This window comes from Hypomesus transpacificus, chromosome 18 (assembly GCF_021917145.1).
Source record: "Hypomesus transpacificus isolate Combined female chromosome 18, fHypTra1, whole genome shotgun sequence".
Lineage (NCBI taxonomy): Eukaryota > Metazoa > Chordata > Actinopteri > Osmeriformes > Osmeridae > Hypomesus > Hypomesus transpacificus.
In genome coordinates, this window is record NC_061077.1 from 2,772,189 (window position 1) to 2,796,341 (window position 24,153).

General features: G+C 51.2%; 1 protein-coding gene across 13 annotated transcripts in view; it reads left to right on the top strand.

The window, feature by feature from the left end:
• The window catches only part of rerea (arginine-glutamic acid dipeptide (RE) repeats a), a 107,889-nt gene that overhangs the window by 60,168 nt on the left and 23,568 nt on the right, over positions 1–24,153 (top strand). For 11 of the 13 annotated variants that reach the window (XM_047039541.1, XM_047039539.1, XM_047039532.1 and 8 more), the window contains 7 exons: positions 14,285–14,390; positions 15,395–15,491; positions 17,309–17,413; positions 22,185–22,233; positions 22,768–22,892; positions 23,177–23,276; positions 23,910–24,008. In XM_047039541.1, the coding sequence (XP_046895497.1) occupies positions 14,285–14,390; positions 15,395–15,491; positions 17,309–17,413; positions 22,185–22,233; positions 22,768–22,892; positions 23,177–23,276; positions 23,910–24,008 (681 nt within the window). Of the gene's footprint in view, positions 1–14,284; positions 14,391–15,394; positions 15,492–17,308; positions 17,414–18,999; positions 19,371–22,184; positions 22,234–22,767; positions 22,893–23,176; positions 23,277–23,909; positions 24,009–24,153 lie in introns of those variants that run through there. The other 2 variants (XM_047039542.1, XM_047039543.1) reach the window with 2 other exon arrangements.

Below are 24,153 nucleotides of genomic sequence, written 5' to 3' on the forward strand. Positions count from 1 at the left end.
AGAGCTGTGGAAGTGGAGATTTACAGTGGGATCGGGTTCACACGCTTCCATCCCTGCCCTCCCCCCCCCCCCCCCCCCCCCCCCCCGATTAAAGCACACATGGTGCAAATTAACTCCCACAAACCTCCAGCGAGTGGAGGGAGAGTGGGAGGGGAGGGGGGGGGGAGAGAGGGAGGTCAGGGGCATCGGTCAGAGAGGAGAGGAGGAAATGTTCAAGATTGTTTGGAGGGCCTCAGGAATCCCTCCAGCCAGTAGCTGTAAGCCTGTGTGTGTGCAGCAGGCTGCCCTCCTCTGTGGCCTCCCCGCTCAGCCTCCCCGCTCAGCCTCCCCGCTCAGCCTCCCCGCTCAGCCTCCCCGCTCAGCCGGCTGGATCGACGCTCCACAGAGCCCTCCACATCTCCACTGCGACCAGGCCTCCGTGGGAGTATAGCCCAGGTGTCTGCTGAATGTGTGCTAGTTCGTACGTCGTTTGTTTTCAGGCGAGTGTGAGAGTGATACTGGAGGGAGGCCCGCGCTGGAAGTCTCCACGGCAGCGAGCGGCTGCGGCCGCTGTTGCATGCGCCCTGATGGGCGAGTCTGAATAGTGTTTGCCTGCCTGTCACGTGGAGTGGATGCTAGGAGCTGAGAGGCTATCAGCTGCATGGGGAGGGGGGGGAGCGCTCGACTGAGCGCGCTCACACACAGCTGCATACAGTCCCGTCTACGCAGTTCATTTCACACACACACATGCATACACACACCCTTCATGACAAACCATTTTGCAACCTAGGGACCCTCCAATCCCAGGTTCTTCACACAAACCATGGAGTCATCGCCTTACTCTTTCTCACACTACCCCCCCCCCCCCCCTCCCCTGACAGAGCCACACACCCCCCCCCCCCCTCCCCCCCCAGCTCCAGCTCACTATCATTTCCACTGAGGGTCTCTGGTGCTACCAGGGAGTTCTGTACCTCTGCCTCGATCTTTTCACAGCGTGCCATAAACACACATCCACAACGTCGACGACATTTCCCTGCATCAAAGCCAGGGTAGCCGTGCGGTTCAGAAGCTGTGTGTTGGTTCCTTTTGCAGCTCAAACGCTCTCTTTGTTCTTCTGTTATGGGAATGTGCTTAACAGTTTGGCAGCACAGGCTCTGGGTTTCAACTGAGCATGACTTTGTTTCAGCTCGACACTGCCTGTGCCTGCTGAATAGAGGAGCCTCTGTTATTAAGTTAGGCTGAGCACCATCTTAATAGGATTGATTTGAGAGGGGGGGGGGGGAGGCTCAACTCTGGAAGTCATTTTTCTGTTCTCTCTCTGTGTGTGTATAGTGTGATTTTTCTTTTTTTTTGAAAAAAAAATGAAAAATATGGGGGGGGGGGGTCCTTGATGGCATCAATAGTTGCAAGGCGAGCTGTTGCACTGTGTCCAAATTCATATCCTGTAGCCTGGGCTAATGACTCCCCCACCCCTTTCTTCCGTGCAGAGCTTAATTGAAATAATCCTAAACTGGTGTTTGATATCAAAGGGGGTAACCAGAGTCTCAAGGAAGTGGTATTCCAGCCAGGGAGAGATGTTGCAATGCTGTCAGATGCAGCTAGCCCCCCCCCGAAGAACCTGCTATTGAACTTAACAGCCCATTTATGGATGGCTGTAATGCCCTCCCCATTTGAGGGTGAATAACTCTTTAGAGCTTTAAGATAAAGTAGTGAGCTGCTGCCAACCCCATCATTTTTTTTTTTTTTTGCCAAGCTCACATTCTTATCGTGCTTCTCACCTCCTCCCCCCCGCTCTCCTCTGCTGTCTGGCTGTGTTGATAAATCGGCACCTCAAGGCATGCTGGGAGTGCGGAGGTGAGGCGGGACGGTATTGATGGCGAGCCGGCACGGGGACACTCACGTCCGAGGCCGAGTCACACTGAATAGAGAGAGGGAGAGGGAGAGAGGAAAGGAGAGGGAGAGAGGGAGGGAAGGGGAAGGAGAGAGGGAGAGGGAGAGGTAGAGAGAGCGAAAGAGAGGGAGGGAGAGGGCAGGCGTCGTGTCCTCTCCTCTGCTCTGCCTTTTCTCCAGGTGAAATGAAATGATTTACTGGGCCGCCCTGTCAGGGGAGGGTAATGGAGTTGGTGGCCGACTGAGCGGGGCTCTTCATACCCTGAGCGGGGGGGGGGGGGGGGGGGGGGGGGGGGGGGGGGCTGGAGAGGGGGGGGGGGGGGGGGGCTGTGATTGAGACCTGTGTCTGTCTGAGTGAAGCTTCCTGTACAGTCACCGTCTCCTTCGCTTCACTCTCTGTCCCCGGGCATATCCTTCACCCCCCCCCCCCCCCCACACACACACAGCCGTGCCCCTCACTGTGGCACTCCTGGCTTTCGTACACACAACTCCCACTGGCGCTCTGTTGCTGCTCTTCAGTGGGAGCTTGTTCCCAGAGAGACGGGCCTCCCTGGCAGATGGACTGGGATCTGCTGCATGACACTGATGGGTTTTCAAGCCGTGCGCTTCCAAGAAGTGAGGGCGTGAAACGCTAAATCAGATCATCTTCCCGTTCCTTGTGATCATCGCAGGCATTACTACTATCCTGCTGTCTCACAAACGTCTTTGTAAAAACATAGCGGTGTCAACAGAAGCAAGAGTATTCCGGCGTTTGGGTCGCAGATCCGGAACAATTCGACCGTTTTGATGACGGGAGAAAAGAGCTGCCTATGTGCCCGGCCCGTAATGACCAGGTGTGACCTGAGGTGTGTTATTGCTGCTAGCCTCAGTCTGGTCCAGGGGCGCCCTGATAGGAGCTTCAGAACAGGTCGTAACGACCCAGCTGCTGCCCTGCTAGCACATCTCCTTGAACTGTGGAGCACTGCGTTCCGGCGGCCATTTTAGACTGTGAGCAGCTCCTTGCTTGCTCTCTCTCCCCCCCCCCCCCCTCTCTGTACTACTCTGCATCGTTTAAAAGGTTCAAAGCGCAGTGAACGGCGAGAGGACGTTAAAAGGAGCCGTGTCGTGGTTGTGTACACCCCGCTCACACTTCAACACTATTCCGGCCACCTCGGCAGCTTGCAGTAATTAGGCGAACGGTTTGCCGCCGCGGCAAAATTGACATTTAAATGCCAAATGGCAGCGAAGGGTGTGTAATAACATCCTCCCCTTTATGGCTTGTTGCTTTTCCTCCTCTGCCTGGCTGCAGCGGGAGCTAGCGGGGTGGCTGGACTAGGGCAGGGAGGTTTCCAGCCGAGCTAAGTGGCTACGTTTGTGTGCCGCGTTTCACCCCGGCCTCTCCAGCAAGGCCCGCCCACCCCCGTCCACCAGCAGTAGTGCGCGGCCGACTGTTAGCAATCATTAGACTAGAGGGGGGAAGCCATTAGGAGGGTCGGGGGGTGCTTAGCCTAGCTGGCGGCTAGCACGTTGCATCCGCTGCGGAGCAGGATCGGATAGCCGTTAGCCAACGCTCCTCCTGTTTGGATGTCGGTCGAATGAGAGGTGGAGATAAGGTCTGGAGGGGAGTGTGGAAGTGTGGAGTGGGCCGGTAGAGAGACGAGGATGCTGAGCCGAGGAGGAGGAGGGTTAAAGGGTTCTTTTCCTCCAGTCTGAGGCAGCACCAACACAGGGAGGGATGTCGATTTCCTGTCATTTAATGAAGTCATCAGGCCCCTGTAGCTCTGACTCACTCAGCTCTCTGTCAGGGGAGAGACTCCCCCCTGCCCCGCCTCTCTCTCTCTCTCCCTCTCCCTCTGTCTCTCTCCTCCCTGTGTCTGTCTCTCTCCTCCCCGTCTGTCTCTCTCTCTCTCTCTCCCTCTCTATCTCCCTCTCACTGCCTCCCCTCCTACTCCCTCTTGCTCTCCACTGACCAGCCACAGGCTAGCCTTCCTGGAGGTGCCGCCTCCGCCCTCGCCGGCCCTGCCCTGGGTCTGGAGGTGTCTGCTGCCCCGCCTCCCGGCCCCTCGTTAGCGCCCGGCCTGGCTGCGGCCGTCAGCCCCGGCCTCTTAACGTGCGTCGTCCGCAGGTCCTCCGCCCGGCCATGAAAGGTTCTCTGTTCAGCAGTGGCTCGGCTTCTTGCTCAGCCATAGTTAGCTTCCCGTGGTTGCACTCTCCCCAACCCCCCCCCCCCCCTTTTCCCAGAGAAACACATGCATGCTAGGGATGAAGGAGGGAGTGTGTGTGTGTGTGTGTGTGTGTGTGTGTGTGTGAGAGCAGTGTGTAATCACTCCTTGCTGGAGGGCTTGGGGTGAGGGGCGAAGTAGAATCGATGCGGCAGGGTATGATGAGAGAAAGAGAGAGAGAGAGAGAGAGGGTCGAGTGATGGTAGAGAGAGAGGGGTAAGGCTGATCGATACCTTAGCAACAGGGAGGGGTAATATCCTCCGTATGCAGGTCTGGAGGGAGGGAGGGAACAGAGGAATGATAAAGAAAAGCACACACACACACACCGAGGGAGGGGCAGCAGTAAAGGGATGCAAATCTCCTTGCCGTCAGTAAACAACAGGCTTTGTGTCAATCACACGATGAAGTGGCGCACTTAGTATTCTCCTTCGCTTGCCGCCCCCGCCCCCCCTCCGGATCCCCATTGGGTTTTGTTTGCTAGCAGACGCATGCTGATTGGCCCATGCCAGGGAGGGGGGGGGGAGTTGGCTCGGGGGTGATAATACATGGGCTGCCATGGCGATGATGGCCGGCAATGAGGAGGGGTCATCAATAACCTCGCCCCTATTATGTAGATGGGGCAGGGAGAGGCATTGTCTTCCAGCACGCCTGTCATCCCTCCATATGTTGTCGGCATTGATCACCCCTCGTTCATGAGCTCTGTCTTCGGATCTGTTCCGGCACTCTCCCTCCCTCTCTGAAGGGCTCTCGGTCACGTGTGTGTGTGTGTGGGGGGGGGGGGGGGGGGGGGGGGGGGGGGGGGGCGATTGAGAACCCCTCGGAGGAGAGACTCTGGTTGGCTGTCGGTCGTGAGGAGGAACAGGACGCCATGCTGAACCACTGAAAACATGGAGGTGGAAACTTGTTTGTGGTTGGACAGGGATTTGGACCCCTCCCTAAACCATATGCTCACATTTTGGCTCAGAGAAAGAGAGGGAGAGAGAGAGGGAGGGAGAGAGAGAGTGTGGCGGGGTGGAGCGAAGCGAGGGGGGTGGATCAAGCTTTCTACTGTATATTGGTGTACGTGCACACTTGTGCTTGGCAGCTGAGCGTGTGCGTGTGTGTGTGTGTGTGTGTGTGTGTGTGTGTGTGTGTGTGTGTGTGTGTGTGTGTGTGTGTGTGAGCGTGCACTCCACAGCCCATTACATCTCATTACATTGACCGAGGCTTTTAACCAACAGCCTTGTCGGGGGCCATCAACATTGTGTATGTGTTGCCTACACGTAGTGTGTGTGTGTGTGTGCTCTCTGTGCATGCTAGCTGAAAGGCTGGCGTCCATTACCTGGGAGGGGCGGTGGTGGGGGAGGGGGAGCTGATGGACGGCACACTGGGAGGAAAGCTCCGACTCGGAGACGGAGCCGACCTCTCACCCCCGACGGAAAAGAACACACTCGCTCTCACACACCCCCCCATTTCCCTGCCCTCCTCGGCAGGTCAACAGTCATCCCACTCTCCTCGCTGTCAGGCAGCTCAAGCGAGTCATTCCCCGTCTACAGCCGAATCCCTTACCTCCCCTATCAGCCCTCACTGCAAGTTCACAAAGCAAACTGAGCTGTGTGTGTGTGTGTGTGTGATTTACAGGCACACAGATGGGAGGAGAGGGCTTTGATGTTCCTAGCGAGCAGACAGAGATGTTGATGTGTGTTGCTCTGCCTCTTTGTCTCTCACGGCGGGCGCTGAACGAGGCTCGTTTCACTGTCATGTGTTTGTGTGTGTGTGTGTGTGTGTGCGTGAGTGTGTGTGTGTGTGTGCGAGAATAATAATCGATATATTTGACACAATGCGCTTCTTTATGAATCTTTGTGTGGGCGTGTGTAGGTGAATTGATCTTGGTCATGTCTTGTTTGTTCACACACTCACACACACACACACACACACACACGTCGTTCCTCCCTGTCTAGACACATGCTGCCCAGGCCTGCTCCAGCTCTGTGGCTGCTGTGTTTGTGCAGCTGTGTTGTGTACAATACAGAGCTCTGTTACAGCCACCCCCATCCAGTCCTGTCTCTCTTCTCCTCACGTGTGTGTGTGTGTGTGTGCGTGCGCTCACGTGTGTGTGTGAGTGTCCGCTTGCTCGCTCGTCCCTATCCACCCTTTGCGTGGTCTGCATGCACATTCTCATTTGCAAAAGCGTACATGTAAATGAATATGCTGATTGTGTCGGTTAAAGGTAGACATGGGCTTAGGTCAGTACTGCACACACCTGCCTCTGCTAGCCCCCCCCCCCCCCCTCCAGCAGGACGGTGATGCATGGCTCTCTCTGGCCAGGGAGCCTGCTGCTGCTGCTGCTGCTGCTGCTGGCGACCGTGTCATCACCGGAGAGACAGGGTCACCTTGACGGGAGGGAGGGAGTGGGGGGGGAAGAGAGGGGGGGGGAGAGAGGGAGAGATTGGCATCTGGAGGAGTGGGGCTGATAAGACAATAGAATCCTGGAGCCACTCAGCAGGCTTTAAAGCTCCTGAGTGCATCCTCATCATATCTGCATTGTTCTACACGGACACACACGCTGGCTCTCTCTCTCACACACACACACTATCGCTCGCTCTCCCCTCCATCTCTTATTTGCCCTTTCCATCTGTATGTGTGTGTGTGCACGCGGGTGTCTGTGGGTCATAAATATTCTTATCAGCTGTGTGTGTGTGTGTGAGTAAACTGAGCAGACAGCCTAACAAACACAGCAACGCCTTCTCTCTCTTCAGACACAGCCCCTAACAGCTGCTGTTACATAAACCCCTCCACCCCCCCCCCCACCCCACACACACACACACACACACACACACAGTGCTCCCCCTCTTTATCGACCCCTCCCTTCCACTTTAATACACACCCCCCCCCCATCGCTCCTCACCTTTCTCACACTGCAGAATTGAAATGACCCCAACATTCTTGACACGTATGACACATGCACATGCCGCGCGTATACACACACACATACACTCTTACATAGCTTTCCAACATGAGACGAGCCTCCTTCACTTCATTCGATTCCCCCTCATCACCCCCTCCCCTCCTCCCAGGACCCCCGCACACAGAGCGGGGCACCGGGCGGGCCCAGCCTGGCCCCTGTGTACGTTACTGTGCGTGCTCGTGAGGGGCCAGGCGGTGGGTCCCCTCTGGCCCCCTGGCGCTCAGCTGAGTCGGCTGATTGATTAGCCCCCCTGGGTTCACCAAGCCTTCCCATTTCCTGTCCTGCATCACGCCACTCAGTCACGCGCCGCCCCCCCCCCCCCCCCCCCCCGGCAAGGCAGCCCTGGAAGAGGAGACGCTGGCTGGGTATACTTTACACACACACAGACATACCTCACATGTACACACACATACACACAGCCCTTCTCCTCCCACACCAGTCAGCTTCATTCAAGTGTGTTCCGCCACTCCCTGCACGTCTGTGTGTGTTTGTGCATGTCTGTGTGTGATCCGCTAATTGAGATTATTGAAATGATTCTTCTTCCTCTAAACCGGCCAATGCTAACAAGGCTAAGGCTAACAAGGCTAATGCAGCTTCATCAATGGAGCCCAGGGGATGGACCGCTAATGACGAGTATCACTCTGGCTCATTGGTCTCAGATGGGAATGAAGGGCGGGACGACATGCAAAACAGGTGCTGGGAGAAAAAGAGACTTCAGCAAGAGACAGAAAGAGAGAGAAAGAGGGAGGAAAAACTGGAAAAGTGCTTTCAGCCTCCGTGTCAGCTGAGTGGGAGTTCTTTATGCCAGGCGTGCTCACCCTGGAGAGCCCAGAGAACAAACCCAGCCGTGCTGGTATCACCTGGAGCCGTGCTGGTATCACCAGGAGGCTCTGTTCATCTCCCCTAAAAGGACAAGCTCTACCGTGAATACACCAAGCTCGCGCACACACACACACGTCACACAAACCAAGGGCTCTGTTTATACCGTCTGTGTCTTTGAGGCACGGTCGTTTAATAACAGGGAAGAAACAAGATGACACGTTGTCTGTATGTAGAGAGAGGAAAGGGAGGGGGGGGGGGGGGTGCTATCTGGTAGTTATTTACCCTGTAGTGTGTGTGTGTGTGAGAGGAGCAGGGCTTGGTGCCGGAGCCCAAGACGCCTCTCTCCGTGCAGGTCTTCCCCCTCCTCACCCTGCCCGGCAGCCGGTGCTCCTGGTTCAGAACGCTCTCGCCTCGCCGCCTGTGTACGGGCATGTGTTGGCCCGCGCCGACGTGCGCTTGAATCCTAATGCCCCCGCTATTCCTTCAGTCGGCGGAGATGATTACATTACAAGAGCGTGTTGTCCCCTTCCCTCCCTCGGTCCTCTCTCTCCCCTCCCATGCTACGCACGGCGGATGCTAATTGGCCACGGCTGCTCGCTGGGAGAGTGCAGAAAACAAAGCAGGTTGCGCCGTGCGAGGAGGGGCGACGAGCACAGGGGGAGGATCAATACCAGAGAGATGGAGATGGAAGGAGGCATAACAACAGGAGCAGTCCTGAGACAGGCCAGGGCCACGCGTAGACTATCAATGCACAGCCCAGGCTAGCCCCCCCCCCCCCCACTGAGGTCCTCCATCTTGGAACACGCACACAACCACGCGCAGGCTCCTTCAAGCCCCCTTGGCTCTTGGTTGCCGTGTTCCGACGCCTTTTCTTTGATGCTGCAGCTAGCTGCCTTTGATCTCTCCACGCTAATTGTTGGGGCCGGCGTGTGGCCCTGCGTCTGCAGGTCACGTGACGTCATGTGGAGATGTCCGAGGGAGAGACTGCGTTTGGTGTGACGAGGGGCGGCTGTGACAGCTTGTGGCGTCTGGTGACGTGTGCTCGACGGTGCTTTACCACCGAGGTTCTAGTTCTGCTTCTAGCTCTGGTTCTGGTTCTAGCTCTGGTTCTAGCTCTGATTCTAGTTCTAGCTTTGGTTCTAGCTCTGGTTGTAACCATGAACGAGCAGACAGGCAGTCGTTTAATGACATGTTCATGTTACAGTTGTTATGAGGACCTGAAAGGTTGGCCTCCAGCACCGAAGAAGAAGAGGGAAGACGTGTTTGTGTGTGTGTGCGTGTGTGTGTGTGTACGTGCACATCCTTGAAGCGCGGAGCGATCATCTGGAGTGCTGTGACTCTTAACCGTGTGAGTGTGGCTGTCATTGTGAATATGATTACAGCCTCAGCCTCGCTCTAATGGATTCAGGGGAACAGGAAGCAGATCTTAATTAGTATTATCTGTGAGCTCTGTGTGAGTCACACACATACAGCCTCCCCCCCACCCACCCACCCCCCATTTCCACTAAAGCACTGCACACACCAAGCTGAAAGACACAAGGACAAGATAGTATCATTTATGCATCGCTGTCCTGTTGGGTAATGTGCTAAAGCAAAAGAGTCAGTGTGCGTGCGTGCACGCAAAGGTTTTAGAAGGAGCAAGACGGGGAGAGGTGCGTGTGTGTGTGTGTGTGTGTGTGTGTGTGTGTGTACTGCGACACTGAAGATCGCCCCACTTTGAAGCAGCGAAGGCTCATCAAATCCAGTGTGGGCCAGGCTGACAGATGGGCTGACTGGGTTCAAAGTGAGAGGAGATTTAATATCTAAATAGCACAGGCAGTGAGAGGGACACCCGGTGTAGAGCTGCACAAAGGTCCTGACAGCGCCCACCATCACAGCTGGGACCCACTCCCTCCCTCCCCCCTCCCTCCCTGCTCTCTGCTCCTCCCTCCCTCCCTCCCTGCCTGCCTCCATTTGTTCCAGCTGACAAGTGAAGGAGGAGTAATCTGTACACCGTGTTTACCGTTATTTGTCCGACTAACATCACGGTGTAGTCCTTCAAGGCGTTACAGCACTACAAATCCCAGCCAGCTAGCCCAGGGCAGGAGGAGGAGGAGGGATGGGGCTGATGCAGAGGTGCCGTAGCACAACACGGACGTCCTTTCCCTGCGTCCTGCTCTCTGTCCGGGTTTGTCCTCCGTGGCGCTCAGTCGAAGAGGCCGTTTTCTGGTGCGGAGACGCAAACACGCTCTTACACACTCTGAAACGCACAGTGCGCTGGCATCTTGTTTGATTTGGCTCTCTCTTGCTTTTTGGGCCAATCGGCAGGATGTGGAGGGGCTGTGTGAGCAAGGCAGACCTCATGTCCCTCGTCAGAAGGATTGGGCCCACGCTCGCGTCGCACACACACACAGATTGAGTGTGTGTGTGTGTGTTCTTTGTCATCCAGATGGCAGTGCTTAGAGAGTGACTGTGCTGGCACAGCGCTCTCTCTCTGAGGCAGCAGTGAGAAGCGCAGGGCGGAAAGCCCTCCCAATCAGATCCATCATCTTTGTGTGTGTGTGTGCGTGCCCTCGTCCTCCGCCAGCTCTCCCTCCCTCTCTTAATCATATCATGTCGAAGCAGCAGATTAGTCCTCCCAGATCCCATCTCTCCCTCTAATGCTACAATCAAGCTTTTGTTCTTTGTTTTGGTCTCTCTGCAGCAGGGGGAGGTTAAGGCCCTTCAATCCGCCTAGAACGCCACGGTTAGCTCTGAGCTGTCAGTTTGACACAGCCAGACGTTGGCTTAGCCCCTCGCTCCAACCCCAAACCAGAAACCGGCATCATTAGCGCAAGCTAACTTCGCTAGCTCTCGGCCATTAGCCCACTAGCAGGGCTGTACTTCTGTACGCTGGTGTGAGCATAGCGTTAGCGTTAGCGTAGCGTTAGCCCTCTGCTGGGGCTGGGCTGGGAGGCTCGTCAGTCTTAGCTGAGGCTCCGCTGGGGCTCTGAGGTGGAGTTGCTCTGTGTTTGACCTCCCTCCCTCCCGCTCCCCTCCCCCTCTCCTTCATCAGGGTTTAGAATCTCCACTTCCTGCCTCGTCCGCCACCTCCCGAGGAAGTCATAGATCCTGCCCAGAGTAGCCTGCTGATGTCATGGCAGAGGCGAGGGGGGGTAGTAGTTAGTGCCTGGGCTCTGCTGCCATACGTTAAAGAAACGGAAAGAAAGAAATATTTAAGAAAGGGAGAGAAAAAAAAACGTCTGAAAAAACTCAAATAAACACCCGCTTCCTGTTAACGTGTGGGGGGATTGGACCTGAGGGGGTCTGGCTTTGCTTAGCCGCTAGCCCCTCCCTGCCTTGGAGAAGTATCGCTGCAGTGTAGCACTGCTCCCTCGCTTTGTCATGCTAAAAGGCAGGCTTCCAGCGTCCATGTTTGAACAACCAGATGTGTGTGGAGAGAGGGGGTTGGCCACTACTGCTGTCAATCAATGCTCCCCACCAATAAAAGATCTGGAGAGGGGGTGGGTTTGGTGTTTAAGATGGATATGGACTGTGTCGTGGTTTAGAACCTGACCTGACCAGACCAGAGACAGGGGCCCCTTTGATGTAGTCTGCTATACAAGGCTTAAGCTGACTTAGTCACAAGCACACCGCAGTCCCTCCCCCAGAACCCTGTTCCCCCTTTCTCCCCTCCACATGGGGAGAGGGGAGGGGCGGGGGGGGCCCGGCCTCTCTCAGAGTCTTTGTGGTGGTGTGGTTCGAACACGGGGGGTGCACAGTCTGGTGCACACAAGCAGTTCAGGACAATGTAGGCAGCACTGCCATGACAGAGCCCAACACTTCAGACAGGCAGTGTTCTCTCTGCATGTCCAGGTCTACACCACCCGAAACGACCCAACATTACTCTAACCTACCCTATATGACCCTATCTTGCCCTAAACGACCCTACATTACACTACCGTACCTTACTCCCTAACCTACCCTACATTGCACTGCCCTAATTTACCTTACATTACACTACTGTGTCTTACACTACTTTACCCTGGTCTTTCTCCTCCCCTCTCCACTGCCACCCCAAAGGGAAGCAAATCATGTACTCTGCCCAACAAACAAAGATGGCTGCCACAGACGCTCCATATCCCTCTAAAGGCTGAGCGGTGGAATGTTCCTGATCAATTCAGCATTGTGGCTCTGCCTCCCTCCTCCTCCTCTTCCTCCTCCTGTTCTTCTCTGCCTTACAGCAGCTTATCTCGTCTGAGGGCTTCCCTAACCTGCAACAAGCGCTCCATAAGGATAAATATCTATCTATTGCTGTCGCTGGGAAAACTCGTCAATTCAGACGATTTCAGATACGGAAAGTGTATGATCCAGTTTGTGCGCGTGTGTGTGTGTAGCCCGTAGAATGTGGCAAGCATTCATGTTTCGTGTGTTCACAGCAGGTGCGTTCATGTTGGCAAAGCCTTTGATAGTATTTGTCGTTTTGAACAGCCTTAAAAGGAGATGTTTAGGTAGCACGCTGGTGGTATTTGCTGTGTCCTTGCAAGATGTAGGTGAGCTCTGAGCTAGTGCCAGCCTGGCTGGAGGGAACTAGCTCCTAGAGGTAGCTTAAACGAGAGATTAGGGTGTGTGTGCAGGGACCAACCGAGTGAAATCTTGACATCATTGTGTGTGCACGTGCGCCCACAACTCTGTTGCCTGTGAGGATGTGATTTTGTGCTCAGCATGTGTTTGTATGAGAGGGTAAACTGTGTGTGTGTGTGTGTGTGTGTCAGTGCTCAGGAATGTGAAAGCCCTCCAGTGGGTCTGGTCTCTGGTGAAGCCCTGTGATCAGAGCTGAGTGAGAGGCAGAGATGGAGGTGTTTAGCTGACTGACTGACTGACTGACTGACTGACTGACTGACTGAGCCTGGACGTGCTAAACAGCAGCTGGCACACACACACGTACACACTCCCCCCTCCTCCAGAGCATGTTTGGGAAGGAGGGAGGGAGGACAAGAGGAGAGGGGGAAGAACTGATAAGCAGAAAGAAAGAGAGAGGGAGAGAGGTGGTTTGGAAGAATGGGGGGATGATTTGCTTGGCTGCATGTGCTCAGCCCCCCCCCCCCTTGTGTTGTACAACAAAACAATGTACTCTAAAGGCTTTAAATATCTATACACTAACCTCATGCTTCTTCACACAGACACATACACACACACTCACAGCTGTATAGTGCAGCTTGCAATGGACTGATTCCAAGCTCTCTTTGATTAACATAGCTCCCTCTCGCTCCTTCCCTCCCTCTCTTCCTCCCTCCCTCCCTCCCTCCCTCTCTCTTCCTCCCTCCCCCTCCCTCTCTCTCTTCCTCCCTCCCTCTGTCTTCCTCCCTCTCCCTCCCTCCCTTCCTCCCTCTCTCCTCCTCCCTCTCCCTCCCTCCCTTCCTCTCCCTCCCTCCCTCCCTCCCTCTGTCTTCCTCCCTCTCTCCTCCTCCCTCTCCCTCCCTCCCTCCCTCTGTCTTCCTCCCTCTCCCTCCCTCTCCCTCCCTCCCTCCCTCTCTCTTCCTCTCTCTCTCTTCCTCCCTCCCTCCCTCTCTCCCCCCCCCCCCCTCCCTCTCTCCCTGAGTGCTGTGGTGATTCTGTGGGCTGTATGCTGGCAGTGCAGTATCGTGCAGCCCTGTTAAAGATGGCTGTGATTTCTGGCTGCTGCCAAAGGGCTGTGTAGCAGCGGCGCGCCCGCCTGTGGTCTCTTTAATGTTCTTTTAAACCCTCACAACGGTCAGTTGGGTTTGTGTGAAGGCACAATAAATATTTTATACCGGCGGAATGAAAACAGTGTTTTTGCCCTTTTGTCCCTCGCCCTGGCCCTGGCCTCGGCCTCCATTTTTTCTCTTTTCCCTTTTTCCCCTCTGTTGACTTCCTCTGGATGGCCCTGTTTCGCCTCAGTGCTGCCCCTTGCTGGTCAGTGGGAGGACCTGCAGGTCCTCACTCACTTGCACTATCACAGACGGCCAGTAGGTGGCAGCACTCATAAAGCAGCTTGACAAGGGATGGAGGAGAGAAGGAAGAGCGGTCCATTTTCAAGGGGTTAAAACCTGCGAGAAAGGTTTCGATACAGAATTTTTCACTTGACACTACAATGCTCTTATATGGTCAAACAGCTGAACAATGTTTTCATTTTACGGAGGGGGAGGAGCCTCTGCTGTTTTCCTCTCTGCAGACTTCCACACATGGGCATCTCACTGTTTACTTTATTAAAGCACTAAACACTCTCCAATCCCTTTTTAATTGACTTGGTTTCACTGTGGGCTCCCTGGCACCAGGCTCTCGTTTGCCAAGAGGCCAATCATAAACTAGCTACAGCACCAGGCTCTCGTTTGCCAAGAGGCCAATTTGTGAAGCTGTTAACAAACAAATGATGTCTGTTTATTTTATTGCAGTTTTTTTTTTTTTTTTCTCCTTCCCTAACAAACACTCTCTCTCTCTCTTCCTCGCCCTCTTTGTGCTGCAGAGTAAACGAGACCATCTGCTGATGAGTGTGAAATGGTACTACCGCCAGTCGGAGGTCCCCGATTCTGTCTACCAACACCTGGTGCAGGATCGCAACAACGAGAACGGTGAGCGCCCGTCACACACACACACACCCACACAGACACACACACACACAGCCACACACAGACACACACCCACACACAGACACACACCCCCAAACCTTTTCAAAACGCACACAGGTGCTCAATGAAACATGCGGATAAGCCAGTGTGCACACACACACAGACACAGACACACAGCATCCATCCGTCCTCTGGGGATGTGAGACAGGGTGAGCTGCATCTCAAACAGTGGCCCGTCTCACCAGAACCGGTCGGATCCGCTGTCTGTTCCCCGGGCAACAGTCCTTCAGACCAGACAGTGGGACTGTCAAGTGCAAATAACCTGCGCCATATAATGTGGCCCTTGAGCACGCACTCTCAAAGCATCAGCAGACAGAAACCTGCTAGTACACACACAATCTGCTCATCCTGTTGGCAGCCACTGTGAAGGAAAGCTTTCATTCTCTATAATGAAACCACTTAAGTCTCTCTCACACACACACACACACACACTGTCACATGCTCTCCCTAGCTGCTGCAGCAAACATACCTGATGTTGGCTGAACACAACTGTGTGTTGGGGAAACGCTTTTTTTCTGCTGTTTGCTCTGAATAAACCCATTTCAGCACAACAAACTAGAAACTCTATGCGTCTATTAACTCCATTTGAATGGATTTCTCAGCTGGCTGTCCCAAACCCCCACTACAACTCAGGTCGTTTTTCACCACACACGTCGTGCCTCGTGTGTGGTGGTACTGATGGATCTTCCCCCTGCGTGGGCCCTTTAACCAGACCAGATCATCAGGCCCTTTATTCATAGAAAGGATGTCCCAGGTGGAATCATGGGTTGGGATTCTGAGTTTGTGTCTTTATGTAAACTCGATCATATTGTTCTACTTGGTGCACAAACAAGAGTGTGTTGGGTAGTTTTCTTCTTTGTGTGTTTGGTATGTGATGTGATGTGTGTGTGTGATGTGTGTATCCCCTGGCCTCCTCCTTGACACCATGCTCTTGTTCCTCTCTTCAGACTCAGGCCGTGAGCTCGTCATCACCGACCCTGTGGTCAAGAGTCGAGAGCTCTTCATCTCCGACTACGTGGACACTTACCATGCCGCTGCCCTCAGGTGAGCACATGCCCAACATCACCCCCTCACCAGTACACATGCCCAAAATCCCCCCTCACCAGTACACATGCCCAACATCACCCCTTCACCAGTACACACGCCCAACATCCCCCCCTCACCAGTACACACGCCCAACATCACCTCCTTCACCAGTACACATGCCCAACATCACCCCCTCACCAGTACACACGCCCAACATCACGCCCTCACCAGTACACATGCCCAACATCACCCCCTCACCAGTACACACGCCCAATATCACCCCCTCACCAGTACACATGCCCAACATCACCCCCTCACCAGTACACACGCCCAACATCCCCCCCTCACCAGTACACATGCCCAACATCACCCCCTCACCAGTACACACGCCCAACATCACCCCCTCACCAGTACACATGCCCAACATGCCCCCCTCACCAGTACACACGCCCAACATCACCCCCTCACCAGTACACACGCCCAACATCACGCCCTCACCAGTACACATGCCCAACATCACCCCCACACCAGTACACACGCCCAACATCACCCCCTCACCAGTACACACGCCCAACATCACACCCTCACCAGTACACACGCCCAACATCCCACCCTCACTAGTACACACGCCCAACATCCCCCCCTCACTAGTACACACGCCCACACACACTCACACTAACTGGGGAAGGGACTGCTAACTTTGGGGATTACAAAACCAAAAGCCAGTTGTAAGTCAGGGGAGCAGTGCCCTATCCAGAGCTGGCCCAGGTTTCTTTGCACCTTTCCTGAAGCCCAACCTCCGTAGACCTTCTCCCTAGACCATAGACTTCCCTACTGCATTCACCTCCTCCCTAGAACCTTCTATAGACCTCCTCCAAGAGCCCAGTCTGATAGCTATCAGGCCCTAAGTCTCCACGCATAGTACCAAGAACAGGGAAGACAGGCATGCTTATTGTATCGATGTAAAACCAGATATCCCTCCCTTGCACTTGTGATCCTCAGCCCTCCACCTCCTCCCCTCCACCTCCTCAGCCCCCCACCTCCTCCCCTCCACCTCCTCCCCTCCTCCTCCCCTCCACCTCCTCCCCTCCTCCTCCCCTCCAACTCCTCCTGTTCTGTTTGTTCCTGGCCCCGTCCTAACGAAAACCATCTGGAAGCAACTGTAGCAGCAGGCACAGTGGAGAGCCACGTTGTGGAGAAAACCGCAGATTTCAGGGCAAATTAGCCCCAAGTTCTCCTGCACAGAGCGTCCTTTGATTTGACTTATTATAGGAGCTTTAGATAAACGCAGGCAGGGATTCCAGCGGGATGCTGTAATGACCCCGCTCCTAGCCCTCCCCGACGCACACACACACACACTCTCCTTTCATCTACTGAGGGAAGGTACTGTTCTTCTGTGGGGCTGTCTCCAGACCCCTGATGCCTATTATTTCAATAGGCCCAGACACTGTGCTGGATACTGAAATGGTATCAAGATGTGGGCTTTGCAGGACGACTAGGGCTCGTTGTGTGGTAACACTGTCAGGAGACACACACACACGCACACGCACCACACACACGTGTTGCAGGACCCATGCCGTGTCTGCCACACCTCATCCACCTAGGACAAGGCAGGGATGACAGGTTCAGATGGGGTGTACAGGCCCCGTGGCGGCAGCCTCATCCCTCACGGGCGAGCCAGGCTGACAGGCGGGCGGATACCTGCTGCTGGATGTGTCACCTCCGAGAGAGCCAGCCCAAAGCCGCTAATTAGCATCCGTGTAGCACTGATATCAACAACGTGTTTGAGGGTCCTTTTGGATGAAAACTAATGAAGCTTGTTTTGTCCTTCACAGGGGGAAATGTAACATTGCCCATTTCTCTGACATATTTGCTGCCAGGGAGTTCAAAGCCAGGATTGACTCCTTTTTCTACATCCTGGGCTACAACCCAGAGACCAGGTAAGAAGTGCTGTGCCTAACTGGGCTGTCCCAGCTGGTCCAGGTAGTAGCAGGTTCCAACACTACTCTGGGAGGAGTCAGGAAGTCTTGAGACTATTGTTCTCCTGAACTATACAAAATCGTTCTTGCGTTAAATCAAGAAAGGACGTACATGTAATTGCCTCCCTTACATTACATCAGTGCTATCATATATATTCACACAAGTACATGTTAATCATATTTAATTGGAACGCTGGACTGATGTCCGGTCTACACCATAATATTTTTTATAATAGCTCAGGTATCAAAAATGTTTTATGTAAGGTATAAAAAGTTATTTAAAAATGTGGGATTATGTAGAAGAAACATATTATTCTCTAGTATGCATTCTAATATCTCTGCATATTATTCTCTAGTATGCATTGTAATATCTCTGCATATTTATATCAGAATCAGAAAGGGATTTATTCGCCATGAAAGTTTGCACAGACAAGGAATTTGCTTTGGCAGGAAGGTGCATACAATAAACATATAGGAATCTTAAACTTAAATATGTGGTCTAACTATACTAAGGATACATAAACTAGCAATACTAAGTGGAATACAATTAAAATACAATAATATACAATATAAGTTGCCAATTTACAATATAAAATACAATATAAAATACAAATATTACAGGAATTGTAATGTTGTGCAAAATGCAAATTGTTTTAAGACATGAAGTCATAAATATTTGCATTAAAGGGAGGCAGATATGACAGCAATCATATATTTTTTTTTTCACACTTTTAAGCTAAAAAGCAGAAGCAAATGTTATGTAATTATTACTGACCGTCAATGGAATGCTGGTCACCAAGCATTTGACAAAAATCTGCATGTTTGATTCCAAAACGTTTGCTGTGTGACTGTATCAGCCAGCGTGGCATATCTTGGCAAAATGCATACATAACATGATGGTTGATCATAAAGAACATTATCAGTGTTGTGATCTGGTTATCCAAACATAGTCTTCACTTAGTGTTTTCTCTTTTGCAAAGCTCCAGGGCTATTATACTGTCCTATCATATATTCCTCAGATTAAACAAGTTGGAGGGTTTGTGTATTGCATTAAAAAAAATAGGACATTATTGTTCTCCAATATTTCTTGTCATTAGCATGACCAAAGAAAGTCAGTAGGTTTGTGGCTGTCAAAGGACTTAAACTGAGTTGCAGCCTGGACTCCTTTCAGTTACAAATGAATGCCTATAGTATGTACATTCATTAGGCAGCATTTACAGTTACCCCACTGCTCTGGGTGCTAGCTTACGTTTTCAAGTGTTGTATTTTGAGAAACGTTTGATATGTGATCCGGTAGAAGTTACATTGGAACAAATACCTGCAACAACAATGCAGTCTAACTGGAACGAGAATTACATTGTGTCTGATTGTAATAGCCATGTGGAAACCAGGGTTTTGTTGCTAGAAAACCAAGGGGGTTATGTTGTGAGACCAGCTACAGTTGTTCACAGGCACACAGCAGTCGCTGTGATGCATACCCGTCTGTGGTTAGTTAGGAACCCCCTAGTTCAGGGCCCCACTCAATCACAGTCTGGCGCGCCCCTCCCCTTCTTGCTTGTTTGGTATGCTGAGCAGTATGTGTGCAGCTTTACAATTCGGCCTTGTTTATGGAGCAGACATTCGAAGAGAGATGAATTCCATACCCTGCGTGTGTGTCTGTGGTCTATGTGTGTAAGGTCGTAGCACATGCTCAGTTGTGTCTGTAGAAACGGGAACTGGGAACGCCGTGCGTGGAGTCTGAGGTCACAGCACAAGCTCCGTGAAACGCTCTCCGAGCCAATGCGTGCTCCTCCATTTTGAGCACCTAGAAATAGGTGAGAAAGGAAGAGTTTATTCCCAACGAGCACTGTAGGCAAGCTGTCAACATCGAGCCTAAGAAACTGGTATCAGAAATGGACGACTTGTTCAGTCCTCGGAGGTAGGTCCATTCTCGTGTTCAGCGATGGTACCGCTAGTAGCTTTCATCCCTCTGTTAGTCGCGACTTGGATGCCACCCGTTCTCTTGTTTATCTAAATAAATGTAAATGGTTCTACTAGATTACATATATACTTAACAGACTGCATCAAGTCCGTCAAATGAAAAATACGCAGAAGCTGCCTTGTTCCTTTGTAAATGCATCATCGCAAGCAGAACCGTTATCGCAAGTAGCCAACATAACCATATTGTGTTTGATGTGGCAGCGATAGGATCTTATGTACTGTTTTTTACAGATAATATCACCATTGCATGCATACGTTTCTCATTTTAGTTGTATTTAAAACGAGAAAACAGTTGATTGTCCTGACTCCATTTTGCAGCGCTCTGGCACTGTGCTCTCATGTTTACAATCGTGATGACATGGCGTGGGGAGAGCAGGTTTGCATTGTGTCCCCTCTCTCAGGCTGAGAAGAGTCTTCTTCGTGATCCTCAAGAAGAATGTGTGATATAGTGTTGGTGCGTGTGTCTATCCAGCCCACAAAGTTTTGGGTTTGCACTGTTATTGTAATGTTCCTGAAGTGTTCCGTCTCGTGCAAGGATTGGTTGAAATTGATGGAAGGGGCGGGGTCTGCATTGATTGCACGCAGTCACTAACTTTGTTGATGTTTGGGTTACAGCTATATTATAAGCTCACCTTATAGGGTGCATTTGGAATATACTATACTATACACTTTCATTATCTAGTTGTATATTTACTGGTTGTTAGATAAAAAAGCATTAATGTAAAAGTCTGTAATACAGACAACAAAGCAATGCATGGAATTTGATTCCTTTCAAAAGTAATGGATATGCTTTTGTTTTTTTGTCAATAAATATCCATCAATTTAATAAGTCTTTGGTTTATTCTCACCTTTGGCAAAGACTTAAATCCTGATAAGACAATGAATAACCATGCACAAAATGGTCTGTATTTAAGATAAAGATGGCCCACTTCAAAGTCAACAGGAAATGCCATTATTATATCATACATCCTGTTTCATAACGTTAAATGGTTATTAGTCAGGCTTTAGCCTTATTTGAGATATTCAGGTGGTAGGTGAATCACAACACTTGTACTTTTGGACCTCAACACTATTATTTTGATCTCATGAACAGTTAATTGTAACCGCATTGTTACTTGTATTTGGTCAGTGGATATATAGTGTTTACTCAATATTTGTATTGTGATGTTTACTCTCTCACAGTAAGGTAATCCAGATAGATTAACATATCCCTGTTCAATATCTGCTAGTCGGCAGAGCACTTGTTTTTGCCCCAGTCAGAGGTTGTTCCCAGACCATGTTCTGCTGTACCTGCTTACTTCCTCATTCTCCTTCCTTTCTCTGTCCTGCCATGTGCTCTGTCTGTGGTTCAGCCAGGCTGACCTGGGACCAAGTAGGACCTTAAGTTTCTAAAAGTCCTATCCAGTTTCAAATACACACTAAAATGACGTACATGTCAAATGTTCCTGCATTGGTCCGGAGATATTCTTTGTGGGGTACCAAATTAATTAAAAGTTGTTTTCTGTACTCCAGGAATTAATTAGTCTAACTGTTCTTAACTCTCGTTGTAGTTTAGAACCAGTATAATTTACTTTAGATATAATAATATCTAAAGTGTAGCAATCAATTTATTCGGCTCTTAAGTGCAGAGTCTGAAATTAATTAATTTAAGAAAAATCTAAAACTAGGGAGATTTCTGTAATTAAATCAGTTTGAAGTGCGAGGACAAGTTGTTGACTTCAGAAGTGGTCTGTATCTACCCTGCTGGGCCTCAATGTGTGCACACCTTTTCTGTTGCCCTGACTCCTGACTGGCTTCACAATCATCCTGATAAGGAGCTGACTGTTGCCAGGCAGAAAGAAAGGCCGGCGGTCACTGTGCCCCCTTAAAGAACCGAGGATGATCACTTCACACTGTCGTGTTGGCCTCTTCCCCCCCCCCCCCCCCCCCCCTTCTGGCTGTGTGCATCTGTTTGCCATATTTTATTACAGTATGGAATATTCCTCTGACAACCCAGCGTTCTGTGAGGGTGTTAAAGTCTGGGGCATGGAGAAGGGGGAGGAGGGTCAGAAATGTTCTAGTCCGGGAGCTTGTGGTTGGAGGAGCTCTGAGCAGGCGGAGGCTGTTAGCTTGTGCGTCCTCAGGTTTCAGCCAGGTCTAGTCAGCCAGGCCAGAGTGTGATGGAGTGAGAGCTTCTCCGGGTGCAAATCATACTGACAGTTTCTGGGCCGCCCCGCGCTCGGCTACATGAAAATCGGCGCTGTTACCAAGGCAACCAAGGGGGGGAAGTCTTTTCAAAAGGAACATCTTGTCATTTTCTTTAATCCATTGCAGCTGGAGATTGGAACACTATTATTAAATAGCAGTTTCTATGGTTACCGAGGTTTGTACCGGCAGCCATTTCAGAGGCTCTCCCTGTGTAGTCATATAGAACCCTCCTATTTGAGAGGGTTCTGTTTTATTGCTACATACAATATCATCTATGTAAAAAGCAGTCACCGTGTTTTCCTTTCCTCCGTCAGGTCTTAGCTACTCGCCTCACTGGAGCCCACCCATACTCTCTCCATTTTTTGTTTATATAGACAAAGAAGCATAGCCTTTTAACTTCTACTGTTAATATATATTTTTCTCTAACTGAAGCATAGATTTGACGGTTCCCAGTACTGCTTATAGCCTAACTTAAAGGAACCTCTTTGGTATTGGTAGGTCCTGTGCAATGCACTCCAACATGTTTGTTTTCATATACATATAATATTTGTTGGTCCTGTTTCAGGCGGCTAAACAGCACACAAGGGGAGATTCGAGTGGGCCCCAGCCACCAAGTAAGTCTTCAATCACCGGATATCTTCTAACACATGCATGTTTCCAGTAACTGACTTAGGATTTCATTCTTTGAATTACATTTGAATTCTTCACTTTATCATTGTCATATCTGCACACCGTGAGAAGGGGAATTCTTATGTTCAATATTTAACTAAACTGTTTATCAATCCATCAATATTCTAGTATTTTAGCATTTGCCCCCCCCCCCCCGTTGCTGCAGGTTTCATTTGGATACCGAATACAACATATTTGCAAAATATAGCATTTGTCCTTTTATTCAGGCAATAAATAAAGGCTCTTTGCTGTTAAATATATGGATCCATGACCAGTTTGTCGAGCTACAAAGACAGTTCCTCCGTGTTTGGAGCCTATAGGATATTAGACCGTGGTGATTATGACATGCCTGGACACGCCACTCAGCCAAACGCAGATGAAAAGGATTGGGAAGCCGATATTTACTCCTCAAGCTCGTGTGCAATTTGTCATGTGACACCATCTGTCTCTCTCCTTCTCCTCCTCGTCTCCCTAATTAGGCCAAGCTCCCCGAGCTGCAGCCTTTCCCCTCCCCTGGTGGCCAGGCCATCACAGAGAACGAGGAGCTGGTCTGGATGCCTGGGGTCAACGACTGTGACCTCCTCATGTACCTCAGGGCTGCCAGGTGAGTTTGCACCCCCGAACTTTGACCCTTACCCCGGAGACAAGCCAGTGATGTCGAACGCATCAGAGATGAGCCCCTTTTATTAGCATATTCATGTAACCCCCGTATCTCGGTTACGGGATGTCAGAAGGTTATCCCGGGGCCACTTCCTGTTCGCAGGAGCTCGTATAAAGCCGGGAGTTGATGTTGTTTGGGGCCTCGAGTCACGTGTAATTTAATCAGTATTAGGAGTGACATTTAAAAGGGATCGTTCTCCTGACAGTTCTTTCTGTTTGTGTGTTCAGAAGTATGGCTGCCTTCGCCGGGATGTGTGACGGCGGCTCGACAGAAGACGGCTGTTTGGCTGCTTCTCGAGACGACACAACACTAAACGCACTTAACACTGTAAGTATCTGAAGGGGCTCACATCTACAGGAGGACAGGATGTCTCAGAGTTGTATTGTAGAGTTGGAATTTCTCCTGTTTCATACAACTCAATGCAGGAAGAGATCACAGTAACACATTCTCAAACCACATGGATCATCGTGTGCATCGCACAGTGCACGAGGGTCACTTCAGAGGTCTGTCCTCTTACTTTCAAAGCCAAACAAAGGAATCAAACAAAGAGTGATTTTATATTCAGACTTTATCCAATGGAGAATAAATGTTGTGAAGCAGGTCACCATATCTTGAACCTAAGCTTCAATTAGCAATTCCAATGAGCAGTTCTTGTTTACTCCTGGAGAGGCGTCTGTGATGCCTGCATTACCCCTCTGTACATGTACAGACGTGGCAAGTTGGGGGCAGCATGTACAACCTCTGGCGTTTGCTAGGTTGTTAGCAGTGCATGCTGGGAGTAATAAAGGGTTTGGTGTCCCTTATAATGTAAATGAGTAATGAATGACCTGAAAAGAACAACCTTTTATTGTTTTATACGCTCGCTCATAACTATTTATATAGTTGCAATATAGTATTTTCCCCTACGCTTTTGTATTTCATGAAAATAACAAACGTGTCTTGTCTTTTGTTTCCTTTCAGCTTCACGAGAGCAGTTATGATGCAGGCAAGGCCCTGCAGCGCCTTGTGAAGAAGCCCGTCCCCAAGCTCATCGAGAAGTGCTGGTCTGAAGACGAAGTGGTAAGAAAGGCATTCCTTTTGAACTCTCCCTGAAAGGCTGTTTATGTCATTGGCACCATCTGCCTACCGAACTGGTATATTTATCATCTACCTCGCCGCTCGAGAGCGCTTTTGTTACTTGCATCAGTGCTGGTGTAGCAGCCCA